At 41.1% G+C, this 27041-nt stretch overlaps 1 protein-coding gene across 2 annotated transcripts in view; it reads right to left on the bottom strand.

Annotated features, from left to right (window-relative positions):
• Positions 1–27041, bottom strand: part of CDH13 (cadherin 13) — a gene marked incomplete at its 3' end in the record, with an annotated part of 1039464 nt that overhangs the window by 791607 nt on the left and 220816 nt on the right. For both annotated transcript variants that reach the window (XM_079760072.1, XM_079760071.1), the window contains exon 2: positions 22211–22322. In XM_079760072.1, coding sequence (XP_079616198.1) covers positions 22211–22322 — 112 coding nt within the window. The remainder of the gene's footprint in view (positions 1–22210; positions 22323–27041) is intronic.

The raw sequence follows: 27041 nt of genomic DNA, 5'->3' as shown, positions 1-27041 counted from the left end.
TTTATAGATGAGGAAACTGAGGCAGCAAGAGGTTAAATTATTTGCCCAAGATCACACGGTAAATTGAGTCAAGATTTGGACCCAAGCAGTTGGTCTCCAACAGTGAGTTCTTGAGCAATATGCTGTATTCCCTGAGCCCCAACACTGTCCCAGGCACAGAGTGAGGACTGGGGATGTAGTGATCATAAAGATGATGTGTGATGGACATGCCTCCCCTAATGCTCTCTACTGACCACACAATGAACAGAGGCTGCACCGTCCTGGACATGCTTGCATTTAATTCTCCCAGCAGCTTTCCAGTAAAGTGTGGGTTTATAAACCCCTCATACAGACTAAAATTTACACTGCATGTCATGTCCAAGAGGTGACAGAAAGATACATAGTGTCTGGACTGAGAGCTGACAAAGCATGGGCTTAGTATCAGTGTTTCTTTAGTGTGTTCCTCCTACCACCTACATCAGAGTCACCTGAGATGTTCCACAAAAATACACATTCTTGGTTCCACCCTCCCCCATCACACTCAATCTGAACTACATAAGGCCTGGTAACCTGCATTTTTCACAAGCCTCAACCCACAGGTGATTCCAATAATCACTCATGTCTGAGAACTTTGCCTACATTGGGTTGCTTGCTCTTTCCCCTGTTACTAACTACAATTGAAGTGAGAGTTAGTGGTGGTGGTGATGATGATAATTAATATGAAGTAACACAGGAAGGAGATCACATAGTTGGATCATGAGTAGATATTCCCTGTTTTAATTTCTCATATCTGCTTAGTCGGTCATTTTTTCCACAATGAGACTGGCATGCCTATTAAGCCCTCTCATTTCTAATTCCTTCTCTTATACTTCTGGATTTAATGGCGTGAAACCTCATTGTCATAGTCTCAGGTGATGGCATTCTATAAAATCCTATCTCCGACCCATAGAAGGTGATCATAAAATCCAGATAATTGAAATTAGTGAACTCTCTCCTAGAATAGATCGCTTCAGACCTCCACATGTTAGAGTCAAAGTCGAGGACTTATTAAATAGCTGAATTAAAGGAGTAGGCTTTTACCTACTTTCTTCATTTAAACAGTTCCATTAATAAATAAAATATTATTTTCATCTTAATATCACAAGAAAGAGAGCAGACAATTTATATCAGAGAGAGTAAACAGAAGAAAATGGCTCAGTAAAAATCCTACTAAGAGTATAAAATAATTTTTTAAGGGGGTTAAAATGAAGGATATCTGTAAAAGTGTCAGCAATTTCAAAAAGACCAGATTTTGTATGCCCTTTCAGTTTGTTTTTTCAAAAAGTAAGGAAGGAAAGAGGCAAGGGAGCATGCAAGTGAGGGAAGTAAAGAGGAAAAAAGGAAGAGGGGGGAAGGCAAGGAGGAAGGAAGGAGGGAAGAAAAAAAGGAAGGAAGGAAGGAAGGAAGGAAGGAAGGAAGGAAGGAAGGAAGGAAGGAAGGAAGGAAGGAAGGAAGAGGGAGAAAAAGCAAGGAAGAAAAAAAGCCAAAGGAAGTAAGGATCACCCTTAGTATCTCCACATATTTTCCCAGCATAGTCAAGATGAAAGAACCCTTGTGATCCTCCAGCCCCACCCTGCAGAGGTGACCACTTTAAACAGCTGGCCAGGTTTGCCTTACATGCATAAGCATTGGTCAGAGACAGTAGAGGTAAAGTCTGAATGGATGTGAATCCCAATGACCTTAGAAGTAAGTGACTCTTCATGCCTGGTCTCCACATCTGTCATGTGGGGATGATATTCATATCTACCTCCTAGGAGGCTGGGAGGATTCAGGGCATGGCAGGTGAACCTTGCCTGCTTCTAATAATATTCTACTAATACAGGTTAGTGCTTATTATGCTGTTAATATTTTTTTTAACACTTGTGTTCCTTATTTCACACTATGGCAGTAACTTATGAAAACAGAGCTTTAAACTGAATCATAATTTACATGCTCTAGAAATTTCTGCTATTTGTTTTTAAATGTTCCAATGTGAATCTTATGTATGAAAAAATAATGTGTGTGTGTGTGTGTGTGTACATGTGTGTGTGTGTGTGTTCAGGCTTTTCTAAATCAAATTTGCTGAACGTAAGGCATTTCCCTATGGCTTATTGTTAAACAGAGAAATTTTAAAAACTAACATCATTTTGTAAAATAAAAGCAATACAGCCTTACTATAAAAAGGAAATAAAGAAGTCAAAGAAGAAAGCAGATATTCCCTGTAATCTAACCGCCCAGAATAACTTCTGCTAATATTTTGACATGCTGTTTTCCAGCCTCCTATATAATTTTAATGTATATAATGTTATTTTTGTGAAGAAAATGCCAGAACACCAATCCAGAATGTCTATCTAGAAAATTATGTACACTGCGATGACATTCTGTAACCCAGGTTTCACAGAAGTCAGTCACCACTATGATAAAACACAAGTTACATAATAATGAAATGCAATGTTGAAACCCAAATAACAAAATGCTGTTCTATTTATATTCTACTAGGGGCCCAGTGAACGAATTCGTGTACCTTGAAAGAAACTGTGGGCTAAGAGGCTTCTGTAGGCACAGGGGCGGGTCTCAGCCCATCCTCCACCCCCTGCCTGGCCCCTCCCACAGCAACCCTCTACCCACACCTGTCTGCCAGAAGCCCAGCTCCCACCATTGCCACTCCCATGTGCTGATGGCACTGGCCCCGCTTGCACCTGCTGAAGGCATGAAGCAATTGGGGCCGGTGCTAGCAGGGGATGCAAGTGGGGCCATTGCCGGCAGTGGGTGCAAGAGGCAGCTGCTGCCCCAATTGCCCCTCAGGAGCAGGGGGAGGTGGAGAAACCCTGAGGGGTGATTGGGGCTGGCAGCTGCTGCTTGCACCCACTGATGGCGCAGAGTGATAAGGGCCTGAGCCGGATGCCAGCAGCGGGTGCGAGCGGGGTCGACGCCAGCATCAGGTGTAAGCACCGGGTGGGAGCGCAGTGCATGGGAGCAAAGAATTTTCAGTAACCACCAGAGACTTGCTCCGATGAGAGCAACCAGCACCCCACCTTGGTTTGGCACCCCTGATCACCTGCTCCACCATCCCGCCGCGGCTGACACCCGCCATGTTCCGCACACACCCACTGGTGGCCAGCACACATCATAGCGACCAGTTGTTCAGTTGTTCTGCCATTTGGTCTATTTGCATATTAGCCTTTTTTAATATAGGATAGCTATTTACTTAAAATGGAGCACAGCTACCTCCCATTTCTCTCCAGTCTGCTGTGAGGAGAGCATATCTTAGAGTCAACACCCTGGCAGAAATACAACAGGGGAAAGAGGAAGGTGGTCTATAGATGTGTACTTTTTCTTTGCAGCTAATGGATACACTTGTGCTCCCATGTGCCTCAGCTGATCCTAAGTCTGATGTAGGGATGGGGTGTTGAAGAGGCTAAAATGCTTTCCGGTCATTTTTTTCCCCTGCCTATGGTTAATCACTTCTTATCTTCGAAATGTGTCAACTGATGGCTAATAATGACTGTAATAACACTGCTTATATCGATACTAGAAAACATTTACTGAGCACTTTTGTGTGCTCTGCACTTCAATGCATCATTGTCTTTAATCTTCACAAGCAGAAAACAGGTACAATTAGCGGGCCCATCTTACAGACTGGAAAAATGAGATTCACAGAAGTCAGGTAACTTGTCTTTGGCCACACCCTTAGTAAGTGGCAGATCCTGGATGGACCCAGCACTGTCAGACTGGCTGTGCTGCCTCGCTGAGGGCTCCAGCCAACAGGTGACACCAAGGGGGAAAAGATACTCAGGGGAAACAGAGGACAATGAACAAAACTCCAAGGCATGGAGTTTTGTGTAAGAAATACAAATTGTCCTCTTTTACTTAAAAAACAAACACCACCTTTCTTAGGAAAATCGTTCTGAGCTGACTCTTTAATGTACCATTAGGCTACAAAAATATGAAATATTTAACTAGATAATATCTCATAAATAAGCCTATTAAAAAATTGCCAGGGGGTATGTATCTTGGTAGGCTTTTAAAAACAATATTGCATTTAATATCTAGGTGGGTTTACAAATGTATTGTGTTGAATTCTGCTTTTTTTACTTAACATTTGATCATGACATTTTCCCATGTCCTTAAATATTTCTTAAAGAAAATAACCATTACTTTTCTTAACTTTTTAAAAATATGTTTTTATTGATTTCAGAGAGAGGAAGGCAGAGGGAGAGACAGAAACATCAATGATGAAAGAGAATCATCCATTGGCTCCCTTCTGAATGCTCCCTACTGTGGATTGAACCCGCAATCTGGGCATGTGCCCTGACCTGGAATTGAACTTTGACCTCCTGGTTGACAGGCCAATGCTCAATTACTGAGCCATACCAGTCAGGTTCCTTAAATATTTTTCATGACTAGATAACATTCAGTCATATGGATGCACCAGAATTTATATAATTTTTCCATGCACTGTTTATCAATTTCCCCTATTATAAATTGTGCTCCAAGCAAAGATACTCATACATAAAAACATATATATATATATATATATATATATATATATATATATATATGTTTTTATGTATGAGTATATATATATATATATATATATATATAATCTTTTAATATATATATTATATATATATATAATCTTTTAATTTTCTGAAAGTCTTTAATATAGACTGGGTCTATAGAGTACACTATCAAATGCGGTTAAATGAAAGAATGTAAACCTATAAAAAAGAATGAATTGTCCTTAGGTGACTATGACTCAAATCATCATTAGTCATCAACTAAATAAGATTTCTTTTCTGTTTAGAGAACTGTCTTTTTCACTTCAGCATTTGATATTCATGGGAGTTCAGGTTGCATATTTTATACAAGGAAAAGAGTGTTGGCACAGAAATATATTTTTAAAAACACTTCCCAAAGCATCCAGCCCCTCCTTTTCCTAGTGCAAGGGTCGGCTGAAATAGCTTAACACACTTAAAATGTAACATGCTCCATCAGAGCAAGAATGCATTCCCATGTTCAAGTCCCTGAGATGGATTCTGTCTTCACTCTCTAGAGTTAAAATGGATGAATCAAGAAAATTATTTTTATGACTCAGCATTCTATTTATTATATTCCTTCAGAAAATGCTAGTCTATATTTTTATTTCATTAAAAAGTTAAAATTAGGTTCCTTTTCTGCTCAGAAAAATATTTATATTTTTTCATAGTAAACTGCATCTGTTTCATAATACTTTGAAGACTTTTATTCAAAATGGTAGACTGAGCTGAAAACTCACTTATACCTAAATTCATACAAAATAGATGCCTAAGAACACACATACACACACATAAGTAATCACATCTGAAAGTTAATAACAGGATAACTGGAAGATAGAAATTGGGTGGGTTACAGATTTTTAAACAATTTAAATTAGGGTGGTGCCATGCTCAGAAGGGGTGGGAGCTGGAAGAGAAGGGTGTGCATGGGCCACAAACCAGGTATTAGATATAGTATCACAGGGGAGAAGTCAGACAGTGGCCTCCCTCTTTCTCCCATTGTATCAGGTAACAACACTAGGAAGTGGGTGTCTGTCTCTAAGGGTAGCAGTGACTAATGGAAGCTATCTCAGGGTGTACCAGATGGTTTTGTTTTCTTCTTAAGAGCAGTGAATGCCTTAATGCATCTGTCAGATTTCTCTTCAGGGTGAAGGATTTATTTTCCCAGTCTTAGGGGACAGCCTTAAGTTGTCACCCTCTAAGGAATTGCCTTTGGTAAAGACCAACTTCTCCCTATGGCCATGTTCCTTCCCACTACCCTCATCTAATAAGAGATCACCATTCAGCTATAAAAGCCTGGTTCCCTTGTCCAACTCAGGACCACTGTGAGGGCCATCTTGGTTTCAGAGTTCCCAGGGGGATTGGCCAAGCTTTTGGTGAGACTGCATCAGAGCCCAGCTTCATCTCTAGCCAAAGCTGCTTCCTTTCCCTCCCTTCCACAGGTAATGACCCCCAAAGCACTTCCTAACTAGCTTCCTGCATACCAATCTCCATCTCAGAGTCAGCTTTCTGGAGGGTCAAACCTATAACATAACCTAAAATGGAGGCCTGGGTCTGCAGACCCAAACCCTTTCACATAAGTCTTGGATAAGCCCAGTCACTGAGTCACCCTTGAATATGTGACTTTTACAAACATATTACACAAGGATAAAGAAAACCAATAGCAACAACAAAACACTGAGGTTGGAAATAATAAGGGCAAACTACACATTCCATTGGAAAGAACTGACATAAATACAGGGGGAAATCTTTCCTAAAGAGGCACTGGGCAACAGAGAGTAATGCATAAAGGCTTTAAAAATGCTTCAGAGATTCTATCTCATTGGATTTTCATAGCTCCAGGAGTAGGGCATTATTCACCTGTTCTACACATGTAGAAACTGAGGTTCAGAGTGTGAACTCCCCCACTCCAGGCCAGGCATTGTATTTAAATCTTCTGAAGAATATCATCACAAAAGTAGAGTTGACCTTAATATCAATATTACTTTGAAGGGCTGATCAACTTATAAAAATAGCATCATAGAGAAATTGTTAATTCATAATTACAAGATGCTTTTCACCACTGTGAGCATGACAAGTTTGCTAATAGGCAGCACTGGCCATTGATTTGGGCTATTCGAATAGCAGCTGGCCTCCTTCAATCAACCAACCAAGCAAGTGTTACCCATAACTAGGATGGACCTGGAAAATGTCCAAAAACAAAGCAATTTTCTACTTTCCATTTCCCTAAATCCATCACCAAAATAACAGAGCAAATGCTCCCATTCAAATCACTGTTCTATATGCTCAGGCTGAGCTAGATGAAGGCCCCTGGCAGGCAAAACATTCAGTATCCACTTTAGTAGCATCAATACATGAAGCAATCAACCCAGCCCAGTACTATGTAAATGTAACGGCAAACATTTTAATAATAAACTAAAGACATTCAGACCACTCAGCCAGGTCCTTGTGCAGAGAGCCAGTTTACTGGGGAATTGCGTGGGTAACAGAGAAAGAGGGTGCTGCACTCAAGAGGCCAGTGACTCCTATTGCAAAGCGGAAAATATGTGGAGTGGCAGGGAGAGGCTGAACAAAATCTATCAGCATAGACCATTTACTCATAGAGCTCAAAGTGAGGTTTGGAAACCCATCATCAAATTACATTAATTGGTCTAAGTAGCTGCCATTTTCTGAGCATTGGCTGTGTGTCAGCCTCAGATTTACCTTCAGCATCTCACTGAATGCTTGTCTCTTAGCAGAAATGGAAACTCAGAGAAGTTAAGTAATTTCCCCCAGGGTTAGAGCTGGCATTCAAATCTAGGTGTTTGTCTGCCAGACATACTGTGAGAAACAGAGCTGGGGTGGTAATAAGATGTTCCAGACTGCTATACTTCAGGCAACACTGGCTCCTCTCTCTGGAACAGTGTAGAGCTAGTGTGGGCTGAATAAGAATAGGAGGAACAAACCGGAAGTATCGATCATGGATGTAGCTGGTGTCATGATTATGGGGTGGGAGAAAACTATATCAGCAAATGGGGGAATGTGAGAAAATAGAAAGCCCATTGTGGCCTCTGAGAAGTTAGGCAGCTCATATAGCACGGCAAAGTCTGTTGGCTGCCTCTTTACAATGCTCAGAAAAGTCATATCTGTCCTACTTTTCAATGTCTCAATCTTAGATACTCAGATGACACCTTTGAGAGCATAAATATTGAAGATAAACTTTTGGTACTTTGCAGTGGGTAAAGATAAAAATATCAGATTTTAGTGCTCAATTCATCAATAACTTCCTAGAGGTTTGTCAATTCCCTAAAGGCTGTCCCTTGCTCCCTGACTCCCTGCCAGTTGCCAGCATTGATGCCTCTCCCTCCACTCAAATTGATCTAGTCCCTGAGAACATTCTAAGACAGGCAAGCAGTCAGAAGCCCCAACCCACAGGAGGGGTTCAGGAATCATCTCTGCCCTCAACTCCTGGGTGGTTATAGGGTGGCTTCCAACCTTTTGTAAGCCTGGGTTTGTGCCTCAAGTAACAGGGACCATCCACTGGAATTTACTGTGTGCTTTTTTCAGATTTTCTTAGTTGACCTCTCCCATATATGCCAGAGGCATCTGTTGCCTTAGGGAGGATTAAGCTGTTGAATCAGGAATGCAAAGTGAAAGATTCAATATTGAGCCTAAAGACTTTAGTGAAACAAGTCTTGAAATCCAGGCTTTACCAAGAGAGAAAAAGGGCTTTCTAATTTTCAAGCATTTAACCCTAAGTTTAGGTAGAGCTAACTCAGGATTTCATTGAGGAGACGTTCCCACCCTCCCAGAGACCTTTCAACCAGGTGAAGAAGACAGAGATACTGCTGGACAGGGAGACAAGATGGGAAGGGTCCCTGGATCCCAGAAGGTCTGGCTTTACTCAGAAAAGCCCATAACCATTAGGCTATGGAGCTTTATATTGTAAAAATGTGTATTTTCCCAAGCATTTTACTCTCTTATTTCCCATGAGCTCAGCACAATGAGAAAGAATTATATATATTTCTGTCTTCCCCTCTCCTCAAGAAGAAAGGCAAGATTTGAGTCTCAGAGGCTCATATCTTCCCTGGTCCCAGGGGAGAGTGAAAAGAATTTTGCATTCTAACAGTTCAAGAAGTTTCTTGGATAGATGGGGTGGAGGTGAGTGGAGCTCTGAAGCTTAGGGAGGACTGAATGAGTGCTTTTTTAGACTGGGAATAAGTTAGGCCCTGAGGTGTGTCTGCAGAACATTCACTGCATTTTCTCATTTTAAAGGTCTGAGCAGTTCTCAGTTAGAAAACAAAACAAACAAAAAATAGCATTCCCCAACCTTATTTCATTTTAAAACACTTTCCCCATTTGCATTCCTATCACCACAGTTTTCCATCAATAGAGGTTTGGGAAGTTCTGACTTAGAACAAATACAAACTATCATGTACCAGAACTGAGACCACTCCCATCAATACAGCATTGCTATTAAGATCAAGAACTGAGACTACTTCTGTCAACCTGTCTTGTTTTTTTTTTGCCCAAGAAAGATAAGACTAAACCAGTATAAACTTCACTGTATGTTTCAGGAAATTGATGAAGATCAGTCTACCTGAGAATAGTTCTACATGGGCAAACAGCTCATTTATGAGAAAATAAACAAACAAACAAAAAAATAAATAACATAAGACTTAGCTAAAGACCTTGTTAGTATGTCATGAACTTTACCCCATGCCAGTTTCCTACCTGAAATCACAAGAGCCTAGAGCCTCCCTCAAACCCTATAAATGTCCTCTCTGACATGCATCTTCTGAATCATTGCTAAGATTTGGTCACAGTGGTGCTCTTAATGGAAGTGAGATTTAGTGAATGTACCTTTGCTCTATTGCCACAACTTGTCTGGTAATTTTTGAGGAATTTTTCTCTGAGCAGTTTGGCCAAATGACTAAAACCCAGGTCTTCAAGGAATCGGCTTCCAGTTTCTGGGCCTGTCTCCCAGATCACAGAGGGGCCTCTTGACATCATTCCAAGTCAATGAGCTTTTCTTCCAAAACTGGAAGTTATCTGAAGCTCAGTTCCTATAAAGGTACCCAAGCATACAAGTGTGGCCCTCAGAACAGTGTCCAAACTCGTACAGGCCCTATGATCAGATGAGCACAATGACTGAAAGCACTTTAATAGAGGAGCAGTATGTCTATTGAATCTAATTTCTTTAATGTTTATATTTTTGTATGTCTTGGTTTTTTATTTTCATTTTTATAGTAATAGTTTTTATTATATTGTTAAGAAAACGTATTTAAAACTTCAAATTAAGGCAATACTATATTTGGAAGTGAAGTTCTTTCAAAGTTAAATACAGGCATTACCTAACAGGTATAGTCAGGAAATATTTAACTCTCCAGCAAAATAGAATTTGTTCATCTCATTGAAAGTTGCATATTTAGTAAAATTATATGTTAATTTGTAGATTTCTGCATACTAGAGATGTAAATAATATTCAGTAGGAATAATAACCCCAATAGTTAGTTATGTGCCCTGTAGGACATTAACCAGCTTTGTACATTGCCCAATAAAATTATTCTAATATTCCTTTATTATCAAATTGCCTATAAATACCTAGCTCTTCAAATGTTCCTTGAGTCAGATTTATCATCTTATTGCCCTGTTTTTTATTGATGAATTTGGACTTGTGTTCACTTAAAATTTTTAAAAATTTTTGATTGATTGATTGATTGATTGATTGGGGGGGAGAGAGAGAGAGATTTGTTGTTCCACTTAATTATGCATTCATTGGTTGACTCATGAATGTGCCCTGATCGGGGATCGAACCCCCCAACTGAGCTACTGGCCAGGGCTTGGGCTTATGTTCACTTTATATTTCTATGATTAATGTTTCTAACTTATCAAAATTACAGGCTGATTTTTTTTAACAGAAGTGCCAGTCTGAAATTCATGGGGAAAAAAACAAAAGTCTGTCTTCTGCTCCAGAATGCTTGAAAAGCACTGTTCCAACTCTCTCTGGGTTTCCTTCCACTGCTGAAATTCTGGGAACTTCCTTACTTGCTGTTCTTGTGATTTACTTCTTTGGATGAACCTGTGAGCTACACGATTTCCTTTCATTAAATCCCTGTTGAAAGTCTTGAGTTGGTGAGGGTTTATCAGAACTGATAAAGTCACTAAATTGTAATTGTAGCTGACACAGTACTTTCAAACAGAGAACACACCACCTCTCCTTGGGCTATGCCCATCGCAAAAATGTGCCTGATCAGAAATGTAAATGATGAAAGCAAAAAAATGAATTAGGCTATTCCCAAAGCAAAACAGGCAACTTTGGGCATAAAACAATTTTTATACACATCTTCATCTTAGGCCTCACTCACTCTAGAAACTGCCTTGACCTTGCTCCAAATTAAAAGAAACACCTGGAAGCTTAATCAGAGCTGCCATGCTCCTCCACCCCTCTCCAATATGGACAAAGGCCTGGTTCTAGCCCAGGCCCTCCATGCCCCTGTGGACCACATCCCCATGGGCATCCACCTGACAATTTCAGTGCCTGGAATTTAATGCTGAATCCCTTTTTTAGCCTGATTTATCCCCACTCACCCTCACTTTTTGTTTTTAATTAGACAAACTTCCTTCCACTGAAAAATGCAGTGCTAACCATATTCCTTAGAGGTTTTGACTCATAGTTTGAAGTGTTTTCAAGCACTAATTATTTCTTTCATGTTATTCAAAATCAATGTTTCCTCATTTGGAATTCCCTCTGCCCTCATGGAATTTAATGTATACATATGAAAATGAAAACCAATTTTAGCTAAAAATAGATCTTCTGGGAGGTCTCTGGAATCAGCTGACACACACAGTTAAGAGAGACCTGGATGGCTGACAACTGCTTGGGCTTCAATTGGGGATAAAATAGTCTGGTGCAGCAGTTGGCCACTTTTCAGGGTGGCTTGCCAACACATCATTTATCAAGTTGCTCAGAAGTAGAAGCAGGGTCGGGGAGGGAGGAGTGGAGGGGGGGAGGGCGGCTGGAACCTGGAGGCTGGGCCACCACACCACCCAGCTGCCCCCAGAAGCAGCTGGGCTCTGAAGAGGCCAACTAAGTGTTGTAGCCGGACTGAGGACTGGCTTTTCAGGGGAATGCTCTCCTAAGGAGTGCAGTCTCCAATTCTGAAATCCAAGAGGATCAGCACACCCAAACTGTTTTCATAACTCATTTGGCAGCAAAACCCAGCCTGAACTAATATGATGGTATTTGTGGTCTTATTTATCCTACTTAGAGTAAGTCCTCATGTTTCACTGCAGAAATATCTGTTTTATTACAGGATGCTGCCCCAGAACCCTGGTGGAGTTGTACAATATAAAGCATATGCACTTTATTAGTTTCCTAAATGCTGAAACACATAAACACATCTGGATCTAAGGTTGAAAAGAATCACTTCTCAAATTCTTGTCAGGGAGCATCCTTTTAACATGTAGCCCAAAGAGACCAAACATGAGGGAACGGTATGTGTGTGTTGGAGAAGGGGGCCAGGGGCGGGGGGATGGTGGAGGCACGTGTCCCTAAAGCATGAACATGCCTGAAAGGGAGACTTGAAGGGCATAGGAAGAAAATGTGTTTCAGATAAGAGGAGCCACACTTCATTGAAAATTATCTGTGCCACCTATAGCAGACAACAGCACTGCCCATCCCAAGAACATCACTGTGCCCATTCTCCTCCCTGGCCTTAATCTGTCAAATGATAAAGACAACAACCTTTATACACAGCCTGCATGTGGCAGGCACTGCCCTAGCACTTCTGCATGTGTTTTCTTCATCAATCCTCCAAACACTACCTCCATTTTACAGATGAGGAAACTGAGGAGCTGAGAGGTTGAGTGAGTGGAAATACTACCCACTGTTAAGTGATGGAGGCAAGGAATCCACACGGAGAGCCCTGTGAGGCTCCCGGGAACACCCGAGTCTGTTCTCAAAGGAAAGGGCAGGAGCACTGGTGTGGGAGGAAACTGGATATAGCATTTCCTGTGGGGAGAGCATGCAGAGCCAGGGGATCAGAGCGTGTTTGCACCATGGGCACCTCCTTTGAGACATCGGGTCCTTAAAACAGCCTTTATGCCCTCACCTATGAAGTGGGACTTATAATCCCACTCACAGGGCAGTTGATTAAAAGGATAAAATGGTATCCACTTTCCTGGACCACAGTAACTCAATGTGAAAAACTATTCTCATATTAGTGCTTTTACATGACTACCTGGTCCCTCTGCCTAAATGTTTACCAACCCAATCTCCCCCTGGCTGATTCCTTCCGGTAATTCAGGTCTCACTTCTCATGGAAAACTTCTTTGGCACCCATTCATGCAGCAGCCCTCCAGAAACCTCTATCATAGGACCGACCTTGTCTTTTTTCTTTCATGGCACTTATCTTCAGCTTTCACATATCATTTTCCTGTTTCTTTAAGTGTTTATTTCTATCATGACCATCTCTTTCTCTCTACAAGAATAAAAGCTTCAACATAGAAGGCATCGTTTGTTTCTGATTCAAAGTTTTATCCTTTGTCGCTAGTACAGCGCCTGGGATAAAATAAGTAACTATTCTGATTCACGTCTGTGGCTGGATGGAGTAGGACAGCATGAGATTTCATCATGCTACTCTGAATGGCACACAATTTAAAACTTATAAATTGTTTATTTCTAGAATTTTACATTTAATATTTTTAGACTGTGGTTGGCTGCGGGTGACAGAAACCAAAGATAGCAGAACAGCAGATAAGAAGGGGACCATTGTATTCTTAATTCCTTGAAGAAAAATAGAGATACAGATATTTAGTCCAGCTCCAGAATCATGTGAGTACAGACACTCAACAGGTCAAAGAGTAAGGCCATATGGCAGCACTGAGAATGTGACAGCCTTAATGAGGCAGTCTGCTCACCAGCATCACCAGTGAGCAACCTGGCGTGATGGCTGTCCTCATTCCCTGCCACCTAAGAGACATGTCCATTTGCCTGTGTGCTGCATTCCAAAAATTCTCATGCACGGAGCACAGCCTGCAGTCATAAACTGTTAGTACTGGAAGGGACCTGAGCGATAGAGGAAAACACCCTCAGGTGGACTCTCTTGCTTTCGCAAGCCCAGCAACACTCCTTCCCTCCAAAGAACAGCCCTCTGTTTCCCAGGTCTGGCCAATAGGGAAGCCCAATCTTCTGGGATACTGTGATTGGTTCATGGATAGGCACTTGACCCAAGCTGGACCAAGAGAGTTAACCATGAGATGTTTGCCAGATACTTGGAAAAGAGATGCTCTGGGTTGTTAAGCAGGAGGAATAGAAGGCGGAGCTTCTGGTGGCCATCCTGATGGGAATCCTCTGAGAGTGAATGGTACAGAAAGCAGAGCTGAGGAATGAGGGGCATGTGATAACACGTAGATGAGCACCTAGACCCAGGTGTTCCTAAAGCCAGCTCAGACCCTATCTATATATAGATTAACATTTAATCCTCAGAATAAGTTATTGAGATTGCTATCATTATAACATTTATTTTCCAAATTAGAAAACGGATGCACGGTGAGCATCCCCCACCCCATAATTTGCCCAAGATGCTTAGTTAGTAATGGGCTGACCTTAGATTTGGATCAAGGCAGCCTGCCTCTGGGGTCTATGTTCTGGAGGCTAATATCTCAGAAGTTATAAATTTTTTAAAGTTAAATTCTCAATGTTGACAACAAATTCCTTTCGTGAAACACTCTAGACTCCCACAAGGAGAGCCAAATAGGACATGTCTGTGGAGCAAATTTAGCCCAAGGGCAGACCGTGTGATTCCTCTGTCTATTTATTTCTTCCGTTCTCCTGATAAGAAAACTGATGCCAAGAGAGCTCCCCCTGCATCTGCATTCCTCACCTCCTCAGCCCCCCCACTCTGTCATTTCATGTTTCCCAAGCTTCAAAGTTAATTTAGGACCCAAGTCCAATGAAAGGATTGCTAGCATTTTATTATTACCCCCCTAACTTGTACATGTGTTCTTTTTATTTTGCAGTTACTTTATTATATCACTTTACATTTATGAAATGAGGCAGTTAGTATAATTCATTTATGGGAATCCTAATAAATATTAATTGACTTATTACTAGATTATTACAAACAGTTGGTGGGAGGAAAGGGCAAACATGTACATATATTACATTCCTATAGGACTCTGTTTAAATATAGGACAAATTCTCACTAATGCAAATAGGAGTCCCCATCCTGACCCAAAGTATAATCACCTTCATAGTGATGGAGTGAACTAAGTGACATCAGAGTAATTTTTCTTGGCATATCACAACAGCTTAAAACAAATATACCACTTGACACTTCAACCTTAATCAGACCTTTCCAGACTACAGTACAAGTAATGTTAAATAATTTCACTAATCAGTTCATCAATCTCCCCACCTGAGAGTAAATACAAGTTAGTCGTGTGATGCACAACCAGAAAATGCAAATAACATTATCACTTTTTTAAAATCACTAAAACAGAAAAGGAAAACAAAATAACTTAGGAAATTTCTGAAGGGAAACAATATAGACAGACAAAAGCCCAAGTCAACCTGAACTCGGGAAACAGGCATTTCCCCACCTGCCAGGCTGGAAAGTTCACTCATTTATTACCAACCAAATGAAATCTTTCGAGCAGGGTCAAAAGGGCCTTTGTTTTGACATTTAATTCACTGGCGATGTATTTCCTCAGTTAGGATGCAAAACACCTCTCACATTGCTTTTTCATTAATTGCCTTCATTTTTCAAGTTCCCTGTTTGATTTATAGTCAATTAAAAACACCCTCCAAAGCCCTGACTCATGTATGTTAAGTACAAATATGATTAATGCAATAGGATGCACTCTATGGATGACCTACCACTAACCAAGGTCAGTGTCTACGTGGGATGACCAAGCAGTGCCTTGATTAAAGGAACTCATGAGGAGGGTGGAAAGCCAGGAATGCAGGGTCATGAATAACCTGGCACTGTATTCCCCCAAAACAAGGAAAAAAGAGGCACTATTTCTATATTTTTCTATTTAAAGAGGAAGAATGCACTTAGCTATGGACAGAAAAAAAAATGAGGTTTTTCTTTATCTCATCCAGGTTGATAAATGTGGATGGGAAAATTAAGTGACAAATTTCCTTAACATGTTACCACCAACATAAACAAAAATTACAAGACACTAGACTGGGAACTCTGGATAAAAGCCAAGGCACTGAAATCCTGGGTTCCAATCTCGACATCACCAATTGTAAGCAGAACGACCTTGGGTAGCCGAGCTTTAGTATCCTTACCTAGGAAATGGGCACATAATGACTGTTATGAGGTTCCAGGGGGGTCCTCCACCTTTAGAGAAAGCATAGTAAAGTCAGCTGTGAAGGCCACCGAGGCCACCATGGTTAGCTCTGGGTGTGCCTTTTAAAAGTCCCAACATTTGTGCCTGGTGGCTTGGCTCAGTGGTTGAGCATCCACTTATGAACCAGGAGGTCATGGTTTGATTCCCAGCCAGGACACATGCCCAGGTTGCAGGCTCCATCCTGAATGTGGGGTGTGCAGGAGGCAGCTTATCAGTGATTCTCTCTCATCATCCCTTCCTCTTCTTTTCTCTCTGAAATCAATAAAAACATTTTTAAAGTCCCCATATTTGTTCCTAGTGTATATACACTTGCTATATTTTCTAAAAACATACTCTCTCTTTTCTATCAGCATAGGCATGTACCCCTTCATGAAGAAATCTTTTGAGAGTTATTCCTGCCTCTCCAGAAAAAAACAAATATATTGACACTTCAGAAGATTTATCAGAAAAGTCATGAGCAAAAAAATGTAACAGTAACCTAATGCCTTAGATCAGTGATTTCCCACCAAAATGAGGTAAGTAAGGACATGTTGGTGCATTGTTTACAAAGCAATATTTACTCAAATTAAAGGACTCCCTTTTTTTCTGTAATTAGTCTTTACTCCTGTTTTGTTTTGTTTTGTTTTTTGGTGCCAAATGACCTTTTAAAAAATTCTGGCCAAAGTAAATGTGGATATTCACCTTATTTATTTGCTTGCTTTTTCTTTCATATCCAGATGTAAGATAATGTTTTAAAATGCAGTCTCATCAATCCAAGATTAAAAAAAGAAAAATCTACTGGCCCCTGAAATTCAAATCCTAGAATCACTCCTTTAGGTGTTTCTTTATCTCTTCAGATGTTTAATGCCCACAATTTATCTTCTAAATCACTTTGTTTAGATGGCCACTAAAAGGAAATTGAACCTAACATAACAACAAGAGCAATAATAGTAATAATAATAGCAGCTTCCATTTATTCATAGCTATGTTCTAAGCATTCTCCCATCAAGTATTGCATCAACTCTAGAAGCAAGGGCTGTCATTATCCATCTTAGAGAGATGATATAATTCAAACTCAGATGATTCAAATAACTCACTCATGGCCACATAGTTAGAATGTGACTGTGCCATATGTTTAAACCTGAGTCAATGTGAGTTTACAATTGTGTGAGCTTAACCACAATATGATAATCATCAGGAGAATGCAATTGGAACCCCTCCTTATCAGAACCATCAGAATGTGAGGTCCCTCCCCTGGGTATTTTCACCAGGGAGCAGGGAAGAAGCTCCCTGGCTCAGGGGAAGCATATCCTGATTAGAAAGGCAGCATTTAGTCACAGCTACATGACCTTGCTCACCTGCTTGACCTTTGTCCTCTCTCCCATGTAGGCCCAAGTTACTCTGAGATGGCTGCTTCCTTTGTGGTCTGACTCTGTCTCTTCGGAAGTCTCTTTGTAACCTGGGTCACACTGTTTTGTTGGGATCTGTATAGAGACTGTGAGAATGCACTAAACTTAAGTGTTGTACATTTCCCAGCCTTGTTTGTAGTTTGGATGCCTACATGACTAGGTGTGTCTAATAGCATGAAGTAGAAATGATGCATGTCCCTTGTGAGCTAAGGTGGTTAAACATGTGGGGTGTCTTCCCATACTCTTTTCTTAAAAATATTTTTATTAATTTCAGAGAGGAAGGGAGAGGGAGAGAGATATAGAAACATCAATGATGAGAGAATCATTGATAGGCTGCCTCCTACACACCCCACACTGGGGATGGAGCCCTCAACACGAGCATGTACCCTGACCAGGAATTGAAATGTGACCTCCTGGTTCATAGGTCAGTGCTCAACCACTGGTTCATAGGTCGACACTCAACCAATAAAGAGTATGGAGCCAAGCCCTCATACTTTTATATTGTCCCCCTGTCTTGCAGCTTGGAGGTATAAGAGTGATTGGAAGGAACAAGATGGCAAGAACAAGTTAGAAGTAGGATGGGTCCTCAAGTTCCCACTTGGAAGGCAGCCACTTGGAGGAGAACTACCTAGGAAAGCAGCCCAACCTGCATCCACATGACCTGAATGAAAAATAAATGTCTATTCTCGTATGTCACTGGGGTTGTTTGACACCAAGCCTATTCTGAGTAATGCAGGTCCTTTATTAAGTGTAAGTTCTTATAAGTTTGCATTTTAGGTGAACTCAGGTGTGGCTATTTCCCTCTGTGTATCTGTGTGGTCCAAGAAGAGTGATCCATGAAGGATAAACAAGGTGGAAGAAAAGTGCTGACCTGATAGTGGCTGGGGGCCAATGGTTGGTTGTCCTTCACTGGTAGTTGAAGATGTCTCCCACTAATAGAGGCTAGAGGACCATGATTTCCCTAGCAAATATGATGAACACAGGTCTTTCCCTGTCTCAGCTGACAGGGAAAAGCAGAATGTGCTGTTCTGTATTCTCCATCACACCAAATAGGGGCTTATCATTTGGTCTTTTTCTCTATCAGCTGGGTGGCTGGTCAGATTTCCAGGCCAGCTATTCTTCTGGAGCCTGGGTGTCAACTGGGAGGCTAACAGCAGAGCCACTATCCAAATCTCATGGTGCCAATATAGTGGGCACAACAACCAATGTTAGATAGTTCTGGGTGTCGAAGGTCACCAGGGCCTCTTGCCACAAACCCATCACAAATGCCTCCCTGAGACCAAAGACCTTGAATGGATGTCTCCTTCCTGAGTTTCTGCTTTCTAGACTGTCTTCCCCTTTCTTCTTGTCATACTCATCAAATAGGGGAATAACCACAGATATTTTCCCAGCTCACCTTTCAAGACTGAGATGAAGCCAGTAAAGTTTTGCCTAAGTTATCATGAGTTGGGGGCTTTGCTTTACACAGTGAGAGACACCATGAAAGTGATCCCCTGGTCACATTAAAGGAAACAGTGGGATGCCATGTTTTCATCCTAGAAGCTTGTTGAAAATGGCCTTTTAAAGACGAAAGTAAGTTTAGTTAGTGGAAAGGAGAGTAGAATAAAGAGTTATTGGGATGTGAAGAAAATAAAAGGCTTTAGAACAACTGAAGAAAAGATGTATTGAAGTGAACAGTGAATAAAATATTAGGGAAATAAAAGGAGTGGAGGTGACCGTTAGTAACAGTTAAAGTAGAAAAAGATAAGTCATTGAGAATTGAGGAGAAAGATGAAAAAAGATAAAAGGATATATTACTGTCTGAACAAAAAGAGCAGGGAGCTGTGGACAGAATAAACATTCCCTATAATTTGCTAAAAGCTGAACACAGAACCAGTGGAATATGAGCAGATGTATGGGGTATGAGCAGATGCACTAGGTCTGTCAGGCAAGGAGACAACACTATCAGACAACTTTATAGAATAGTGAAAATTGTAGACAACAGTTGATTATGTTGTGTTCATACCTTCTGGAAATTCACAATGATTGGAAATCAAAGCTCTTAAATAGGGCAAATATAAAGTAAAACTGGAAAGAGAAAATGATATAAGCCCAAGATAATGTTAGAAACCTGGTTTCTTTTAATATCTGTTATTACCTAGAATATCAGATTATATTTATATATCACTAAAATATCCAAAACCATTTCCTGGATCTCAACCTCAAATATGTAAGTATTTTAACACTTTCTAGTCTTGTTTGATACTTTTCCATTTTCATCCAGATGCTGGCCTTGTATCAATATAGTGTTCATGCTAACAGTACTTATCACTCAGTTTCTTAATCACATTTTTCAGAGACAGAAGGGTCTTGTGTTGAACTATGAGGAAATCCATGAGAGAACTGAGAATGAGAGAGGAAAGAGGGAGGGGGGCATGGAGAAGGGAGAGAGAGACTTAAAATGTTACTTGGTTAGGGAAAAAGTTCATTCAGTATCTTGAGTTTGTATTTCCTCTTGCAAGTGGAATAGAACAATCTCTTCTACTACTTCTGGAAATCCAGATTTTCCAAACAATATCCAACAGGCCATCTCCAATCTGTAAAAACTTTCTTCTTCATTTAGGCACAATGAAATATATTCACAAGGTCTATACTCATAACCCTTTGTCCATTGTTTTGAGATGAACTCAATAGTACCTAACTAGATCTGCTCCCTGTATTTTTCCACCCTAGTAATATATATGGACCTAGAGTTTCACTGAGAAGAAGTAGTCAGACTTTGCTGACTATAATTCACACACAAAGTCACATATAAATATTTAAAATTCTCAATTCCCATATCACTGACTTTTCCTGAATGCGCTATCATTGATAATCAAACCAGTTCTATTTACCATTTACTAGCTTACACATAACCAACAACCATAACCCACTTAATTACTTAGGGATTGAAAACACATACACATACACACACACACACACACACACACACACACACACACACACCAGTGATATTGGAATGTACAGTATGATTTAGTTTAAATTAAAAAGATCTCCCAAAGTATGATTGTATCCAGCTTCTCAGCAGTGAATTAAAAGCTGTTTGGTGTAGTGAAGATTACAAAAGCAATCACATTTACTAGTATGAGCCTGCTTTGCATATCAACACTATTAATTTCCATACTCAGGGTGGCTTCACATTTCCACATGTGTTAATATAGATACCTTTTGGGGATGATCACTGGAAAAAAAAGAGAAGTGTCTGTGTGTGTGTGTGTGTGTGTGTGTGTGTGTGTAAGAGAGAGAGAGTGAAGAAGAGTAGCTGAGACAGATGAGAGGAAACCCAGAAAAAGGGTTCTCATAAACCAAGTTTTGTTTGAAATATATTGATTCTGATTAATAGCAAAATCAAAAGACAAATGAGGGTTTCTGATGGCCTGACCCAGGAGTCATACTCAGGGATCAAATGAATATGAAATTACATATTGGAATTCACTTATTGTGCCAGTCCTGCACCGTGTCATTACAGACTCTAATTATTGAAATGATTTCATTGGCGTAATTGCATCAAGATGTGCCTGGGCTTCACCTTGGATAGCTCCCTTGATGCTCGACATTGCATCTTCATTATTGTGTTCCTTTCAACTCTTAAACTGTGCTCCAGCCTCACAGAACAATCTAATCAAGCAGGCTGTCGTTTTTTTAACTGTTCTTTAAACATGCCAGCCACAGCACAGGAATGAAGGAATGTGGGCCAGCCTCGAAGGTAAACCTGAGGCCAGAGGGGCAAATGGACAATTATCTTCCTGAAGGGACCTCGGAGCAGCTGACCAAATTACAACACTGTTTTCATATCCTTCATTCCAAAGTGTTAAAGAATACTGCTCAAGAACCTACAATTAAATGGCTATTTGTCTACCATCAGTGGTAAATTCTACTCTGCTAAAGCTATTTTTGTTATGAGTTTAGCAATGTATTCCATGCTGTCATAAAGATTAAACAATATAATATCAGCATTAAATAACATAAAGAGATTATAACCACAGGTCTGAGCATATTTTAAGGAAATTAAATGGAATTTGGGAGGATTTGAGTTTAATCCACAAATAGCCAGTAGAGGTTTTGACTCTTTTCTGAAAACCATCTTATTAGCCTTAAGAAATATAATGCCCAGTGAAATAAGCCAGTCAGAGAAAGACAAATACCATATGATCTCACTTATATGTGGAATCTAATGAATAAAATAAACTGATGAACAAAATACAACCAGAGTCATAGATACATGGTACAGACTGACAGACGTCAGAGGGGAGGTCAGTGGGGTGGGTGGTATAAAAAAAGGGGAAGAGAATAGCCAAAGAACATATATGCATAGCCCATGGATACAGACAACAATGTGGTTACGGCCAGGAGAGAAGGGTGGGGTCTGGGTGGAGAGGGGCAAATGGGGGTGGGGAGGAAGAATTGGGGGACATTTATAATAATGTCAACAATAAAAATAAAAATTTTAAAAAATAATAAGGGTTTTGAATTCCTATGCCTAAAAATATCCAGACGCCAACATACTGCTCTCACCATTATTTTGATCTAATGCTGTGAACAACGTAATACAGATAGGACAGTGATCCACAGGAAGGTAATGGTTCTGCTCTCAGGGATCTGCCAGGCGAAATGAACTTCATTTCCTTTGCACAGAATAATACTCACATTGGAAGGTGGCAGTCCCCTTTTGTGGGAGTGGTTGGAAAACACTCACCAGTGATCAAATACTAGATACACATGACTCTGTTCACCTCTAAGCTGGCAAGACCCTAATTCAAGACCATCCACTCTGGATCAAGCAGAATGAGAATAATGGGTAGAAAACTGCTTAGTGTAAGGAACACCACATCCTGAGACATATTAACAGACATTGGTGAATTTAAATATGAGAAGAGGCTAGAAATATCAAGTGACATTGCTTACAGTTCAGAATTGCCTGGTCCTCGATGAATTCCACTGGCTGATCGATGTGGAACACTTTCTGCTGAAATCCAGGAGTGCAGTCCAAATCTTCTGCAGATGTTAGCAGCAGCACCTGAGAATAGCAAAGCCATCAATATTTTAACATCAGCTCATGTGTTGGGCCTGCTACCTTGTACCAGATCTGTGACTTTTAGAAATGAGCTGAGGATTTAATTTCATTTCCCAAATGAAGAGGTAAGTTGATACTTCTCCTGTGGTTGCCAACAATTTTGTTTTGGCAATGAGAGATTTGGAGATTTGAAAAAAGTGCAAATGGGAACAGCTGCAGCAGTTTCCATTCAGTTACAGTTAAAGAAATAAGTTAGTCAGATTTTTACACCTGCTAAGAATCTCACCACAGTTTCCATGTGTGAAATTTCATTACAAAATCTGTCAATTTTCTATAATGCCTGAGTTAAAACCAACTTCACTTTCATAGATGTGAAGGAGCAATGTCATCTGTGAAGAGGAGGAAAACTAACTATCCCGTTGGAAGTTACTTCTAAAATGATTCTAGGGTCCACTAGACCTTCACAGTCCAAGATGGTGGCCATGGCCACACATGGCTACAGAGCCCTTAAAATGCAGCTGGGCTGAAATGGTCAGTATAAAATACATGTTGGATTTTGAAGACTGAATACCAAAAACAAAAATAAAGTAAAATATCTAATTAATCACTTTATATGAATTACACATTAAAATGATAATATTTTATAGGTTGGACTAAATGTTATTAAAATTAATTTGACCACGCTTTTTATTTTTGTAAATTTAGCTACTGGAACATTTAAAATTTATGATTGCTTCCAAAGCCTCAGTTTTGCCTTTGAAAGTCCTTGGGACACTTCATCCAGGAGTCAAAAACTTGGGATATATATTTTGGAACATAAAATGGCACGTCCCTGAATGAGGGATAATTTAGTAAGTAAGAAATAGTTGTAGGTTTAGTAGGCAAGGACGGTAAGTCCCGTGAAGTTAGGAATGACATCTCTTTCTAAGCACCTACCACATATACAGGCACAGAGAAGATACTCTATATACTCAAATTATGATTGCTAACGTTTTTCATCCCTTACTATATGGCCAGCACTGTGCTAAATTTGCTAGTTGCACCATCTCCTTCAATCTCCACAAGCCCTGCAATGTATCTAGTATAAGATACATTTTATGGACAAGGAGCCTGGCATCTTAGTGCAGTTAACAATGCTTGCCCAAGGTCATCCATTTAGGACGGTAGAGCCAGAGTTTGAATCCAGGTTTAAGGGTTCACTGTCAGGGCCCCTCTTATACCCCTCAGGCTTCCCAAGTGGCGTGGGACATTATCTTCCTTGAGATATCTCAGTGACCTGTAGGAGGCTGCTTTACCTGAGCATGGTCCCAGCAGAGGGTTTTGGAAATTCACAACCCCAGGAGCAGCCTGTGACCAGAACTGATGAGAGCTGGTGCCAAATACCCCGGCTCCCTGGCCCCTCAGGTGAGATAGCAGTTTCCACGTGGACTTGAGCTCCAGTTGCCCACAGTGGTATCTGACTTAATAATGCACCTTCCATTTGCTATCTTCTCTCCCTGGGCTCATTTCCTCATCTCTGTTGGTATTTTTCTGACATCACCCTCCAGATAAAGCTACTTCCTCTCAAATCCTTGACTAGGCATTTGCTTCTTGGGAAACCCAAATGTGATACCAGAACACAATTAACCACTGCACACAGGTTGTTGAAGGAAGCTCATTACCATCCCCACCAGCAAACTCAAAGGAGTGTGCAAAAGGTTGGAGGCTGTGCAAGCAAGGCTTCTCTCTAAACACCAGCCTCTGAAACGCACTGAACCTCAAGGAACAAGAGCAGCCATCAATCTCGGGAGGTTCGCGGTGCAGCGGCCTGAGAAACATCAGAGAAATTGCAACGGGAGAGTCATCACCCTGACCAACACCATCTTTCTAAAATCAAAGGGGGAAGGATGCTGCAGCCCAGTGTCGGTGCAGTCCTGCTTGTAAAACGTCCCCTGGCTTTGAGAGCCGGCTCTGGTTAAATCACTGCTGAGGCAATCATAATGCTGACAACCCAGTGGCACACACAGAATGCAGATTCGGGACTCAGAATAATTAGCTGGCAAATTTGCAAGCAGAAGATCTATAACTGGCCAACATTAATTCAGTTAAACAGCAAATGGTCAAAGGTTGCCTCCAGGCACCCTGTGTCTACAATTATACATTAACCTTTTAATCAGCTAATTCTGCTCACAAATCCCAGACCAGTAAACCAGCCATCCCTTAGGACCATCGGAGATGATGTTTCTCCAGGGAGCCCGAGTGTAAGAATCCAGAACTGATTGAGAGTCTGGGTGAGTCCCCCATTCTTGTCTCTCTGCAGCTCACTCTGTCCTCATTCCTTGGCGGGTTCTATTCGGGATTCCTCTGTAGTCACAAAGGAAAAATAAACCTTTTCCAACTGCTGATCAATCCTCAAGGAGGGTGGGAATGGCGGGAGGCTCCAGCTTTGTTTTTGCAAATTCTTGGGTCACTTCATTGACCAGTCAAAATTCATTTAAATGCTTAATAATATAAAAGCATGCAGCACTTTCACGGGCAAGGTGTGACTTAGCGAGGTAAGCACTAGTCGAGTAATTAATCTGCTCACCCCTCTCTGCACTTACCCATCCACTTGTTCCCCAATACTCACTGAGCTCTAGGGCTCAGTGAGCACTGGCCAGGGGTGGTCCTGGAGCTCACAGAGAAGCAGTCAGTGCAGCAGTCAAAGCAACAACTCCAGAGTCACTTTAATGGTTCAAATCTGGGCTCTGTCCTTTACTGACTGGATGGTTTGCATTTTTCATGATCCCTCTCTGTCTCAGTTTTCAAATCTAGAAAAACATGGGAAATAAGATGTGCACTGGGAGGGGCTGGTGGATTCAGTGGGCCGCTGCAGGTAAAGCAATCAGTACCGCACGGAATGTAAGTAGTCAGTGTGTGCTGACTGTCAGTGTGGACTAGAAAAGGTGAGAGGCAGTAACAAGTCATAATTTAATTTATTGATTAAAATTCAACTTGGAAGAAAATTATAGGTCTCTTCGGGAACATGTAAAAGCTGGGGACAGGGAGTCTAATTTCATAAAGAGGGATCAGAAACTAAAACATTCCTGCTTCCATCTCAGATGGGTCAGAATTAGCTGGGTAAATGGAGAGGAATATCTTTTTAACCAACAAGCTCTTATTTTTCACTTTAATTCCTTTGTGCCTCTGGGTTTTATGTAACCCATCTCTGAATTGACAAAACTGTGTTTAAAAAAGAATCCAGACTACCTGGACATACTTTCCCCCAAACCCTCTTTAACATTTCCAAGATATATGCTGTGAGCAACATTCCAAATGTGTCTTTAATGCCATGGCAATAATGTTCTTTCCATGTGGTTCTTTTGTTCATTTATGCCTTTGCTTGCACCTCATAAACAAGAGGCAACCAATACATCTGTGAAAGCTCAGCAAAGATCAAATTTTATGATCACCAAAGGATTTCCATTACTTGAAAATTGCAATCAGTCTGCTTATGAAGGCAGATTCATGTTCAGACAGACGGTAAGCACAGGATAGAGCCACATTGGTTCTTTATGAATCCCAATCTACCAGCTGTGACCTCAGCCAAGTAACCCTGTAACCCTGTAGCTCAGTTTCCTCAGACGGAAAATGGGAAAATAATAGCATCATATATGTTATTATGAGGATTGAGTTAACGTATTTTCCGGCATATAAAACGACTGGGCGTATAGAAGATTTTCCTGGGTTAAAAAGTCATCTTATACGCCGGAAAATACAGTAATATTGTAAAGAGCCTTATGTAATTGCTAAATCAATGTATGCTCTTTTTAGTAGTAGTAGTAGTAGTAGTAGTACTATCCTATCTAATAAAAGAGTAATATGCAAATTGACCTTACCTCTGCTACACCACACGCCACGCCCACCAGGCAATCAGGAGCGAGTATGCAAATTAACCCAACCAAGATGGCTGCGTCCACGGAACGAGCAGGAGACTTGGGTTTCCCTGGCAATGGAGGAAGCCTAACTTCCCGCACACCCTGGCCGGCCCTGAACTCCACTCAAGGCTACAAAGTTTCAATTATAGAAGATAAATAAATCCCAACAAAAATAGTGGCAGCCACAGAGCTAGAGAGAGCAGGAGGCTTGAGTTACCGCTGGTGATTGAGGAAGCCAAGCTTCCTGGCCTACCTTGGCCTCCACTCAAGGCTACAAAGTTTCAATTATAGAAGATAAATAAATCCCAACAAAAATGGCTGCAGCCACGGAGTGAGCAAGAGGCTGGGTTTCCCCAGTGATGGAGGAAGCCAAGCTTTCCTACCGCCCTGGCCTACCCTGGCCTCTGCTCAAAGCTACAAAGTTTCAATTATAGAAGATAAATAAATCCCAGATCCAGGGCCTCCACTTGGGTCGCTGGGGGGCATGGCCAGCCTGCAAACCACCACAGGCCCCTCATCCAGGCCACCCCACATCCCAAGGGAACCCCCACCTGATCCGGGACACCCTTCAGGGCAAACCAGTTGGCTCCCACCTGTGCACCAGGCCTCTATCCTACCTAATAAAAGAGTAATATGCAAATTGATCATCACTCCAACACACAAGATGGCTGCCCCCATGTGGTCAAAGATGGCTGTCCCCATGTGGACACAAGATGGCCACCTGAAGATGGCCAGCAGGGGAGGGCAGTTGGGAGGGACCAGGTCTGCAAGGGAGGGCAGTTGAGCGCGATCAAGCCTGCAGGGGAGGGCAGTTAGGGGTGACCAG

This window comes from Cnephaeus nilssonii, assembly GCF_951640355.1.
Source record: "Cnephaeus nilssonii genome assembly, chromosome: 20".
Lineage (NCBI taxonomy): Eukaryota > Metazoa > Chordata > Mammalia > Chiroptera > Vespertilionidae > Cnephaeus > Cnephaeus nilssonii.
The sequence above is the reverse complement of the archived record's forward strand: the minus strand, read 5'-3'. Positions and strand labels throughout refer to the sequence as shown.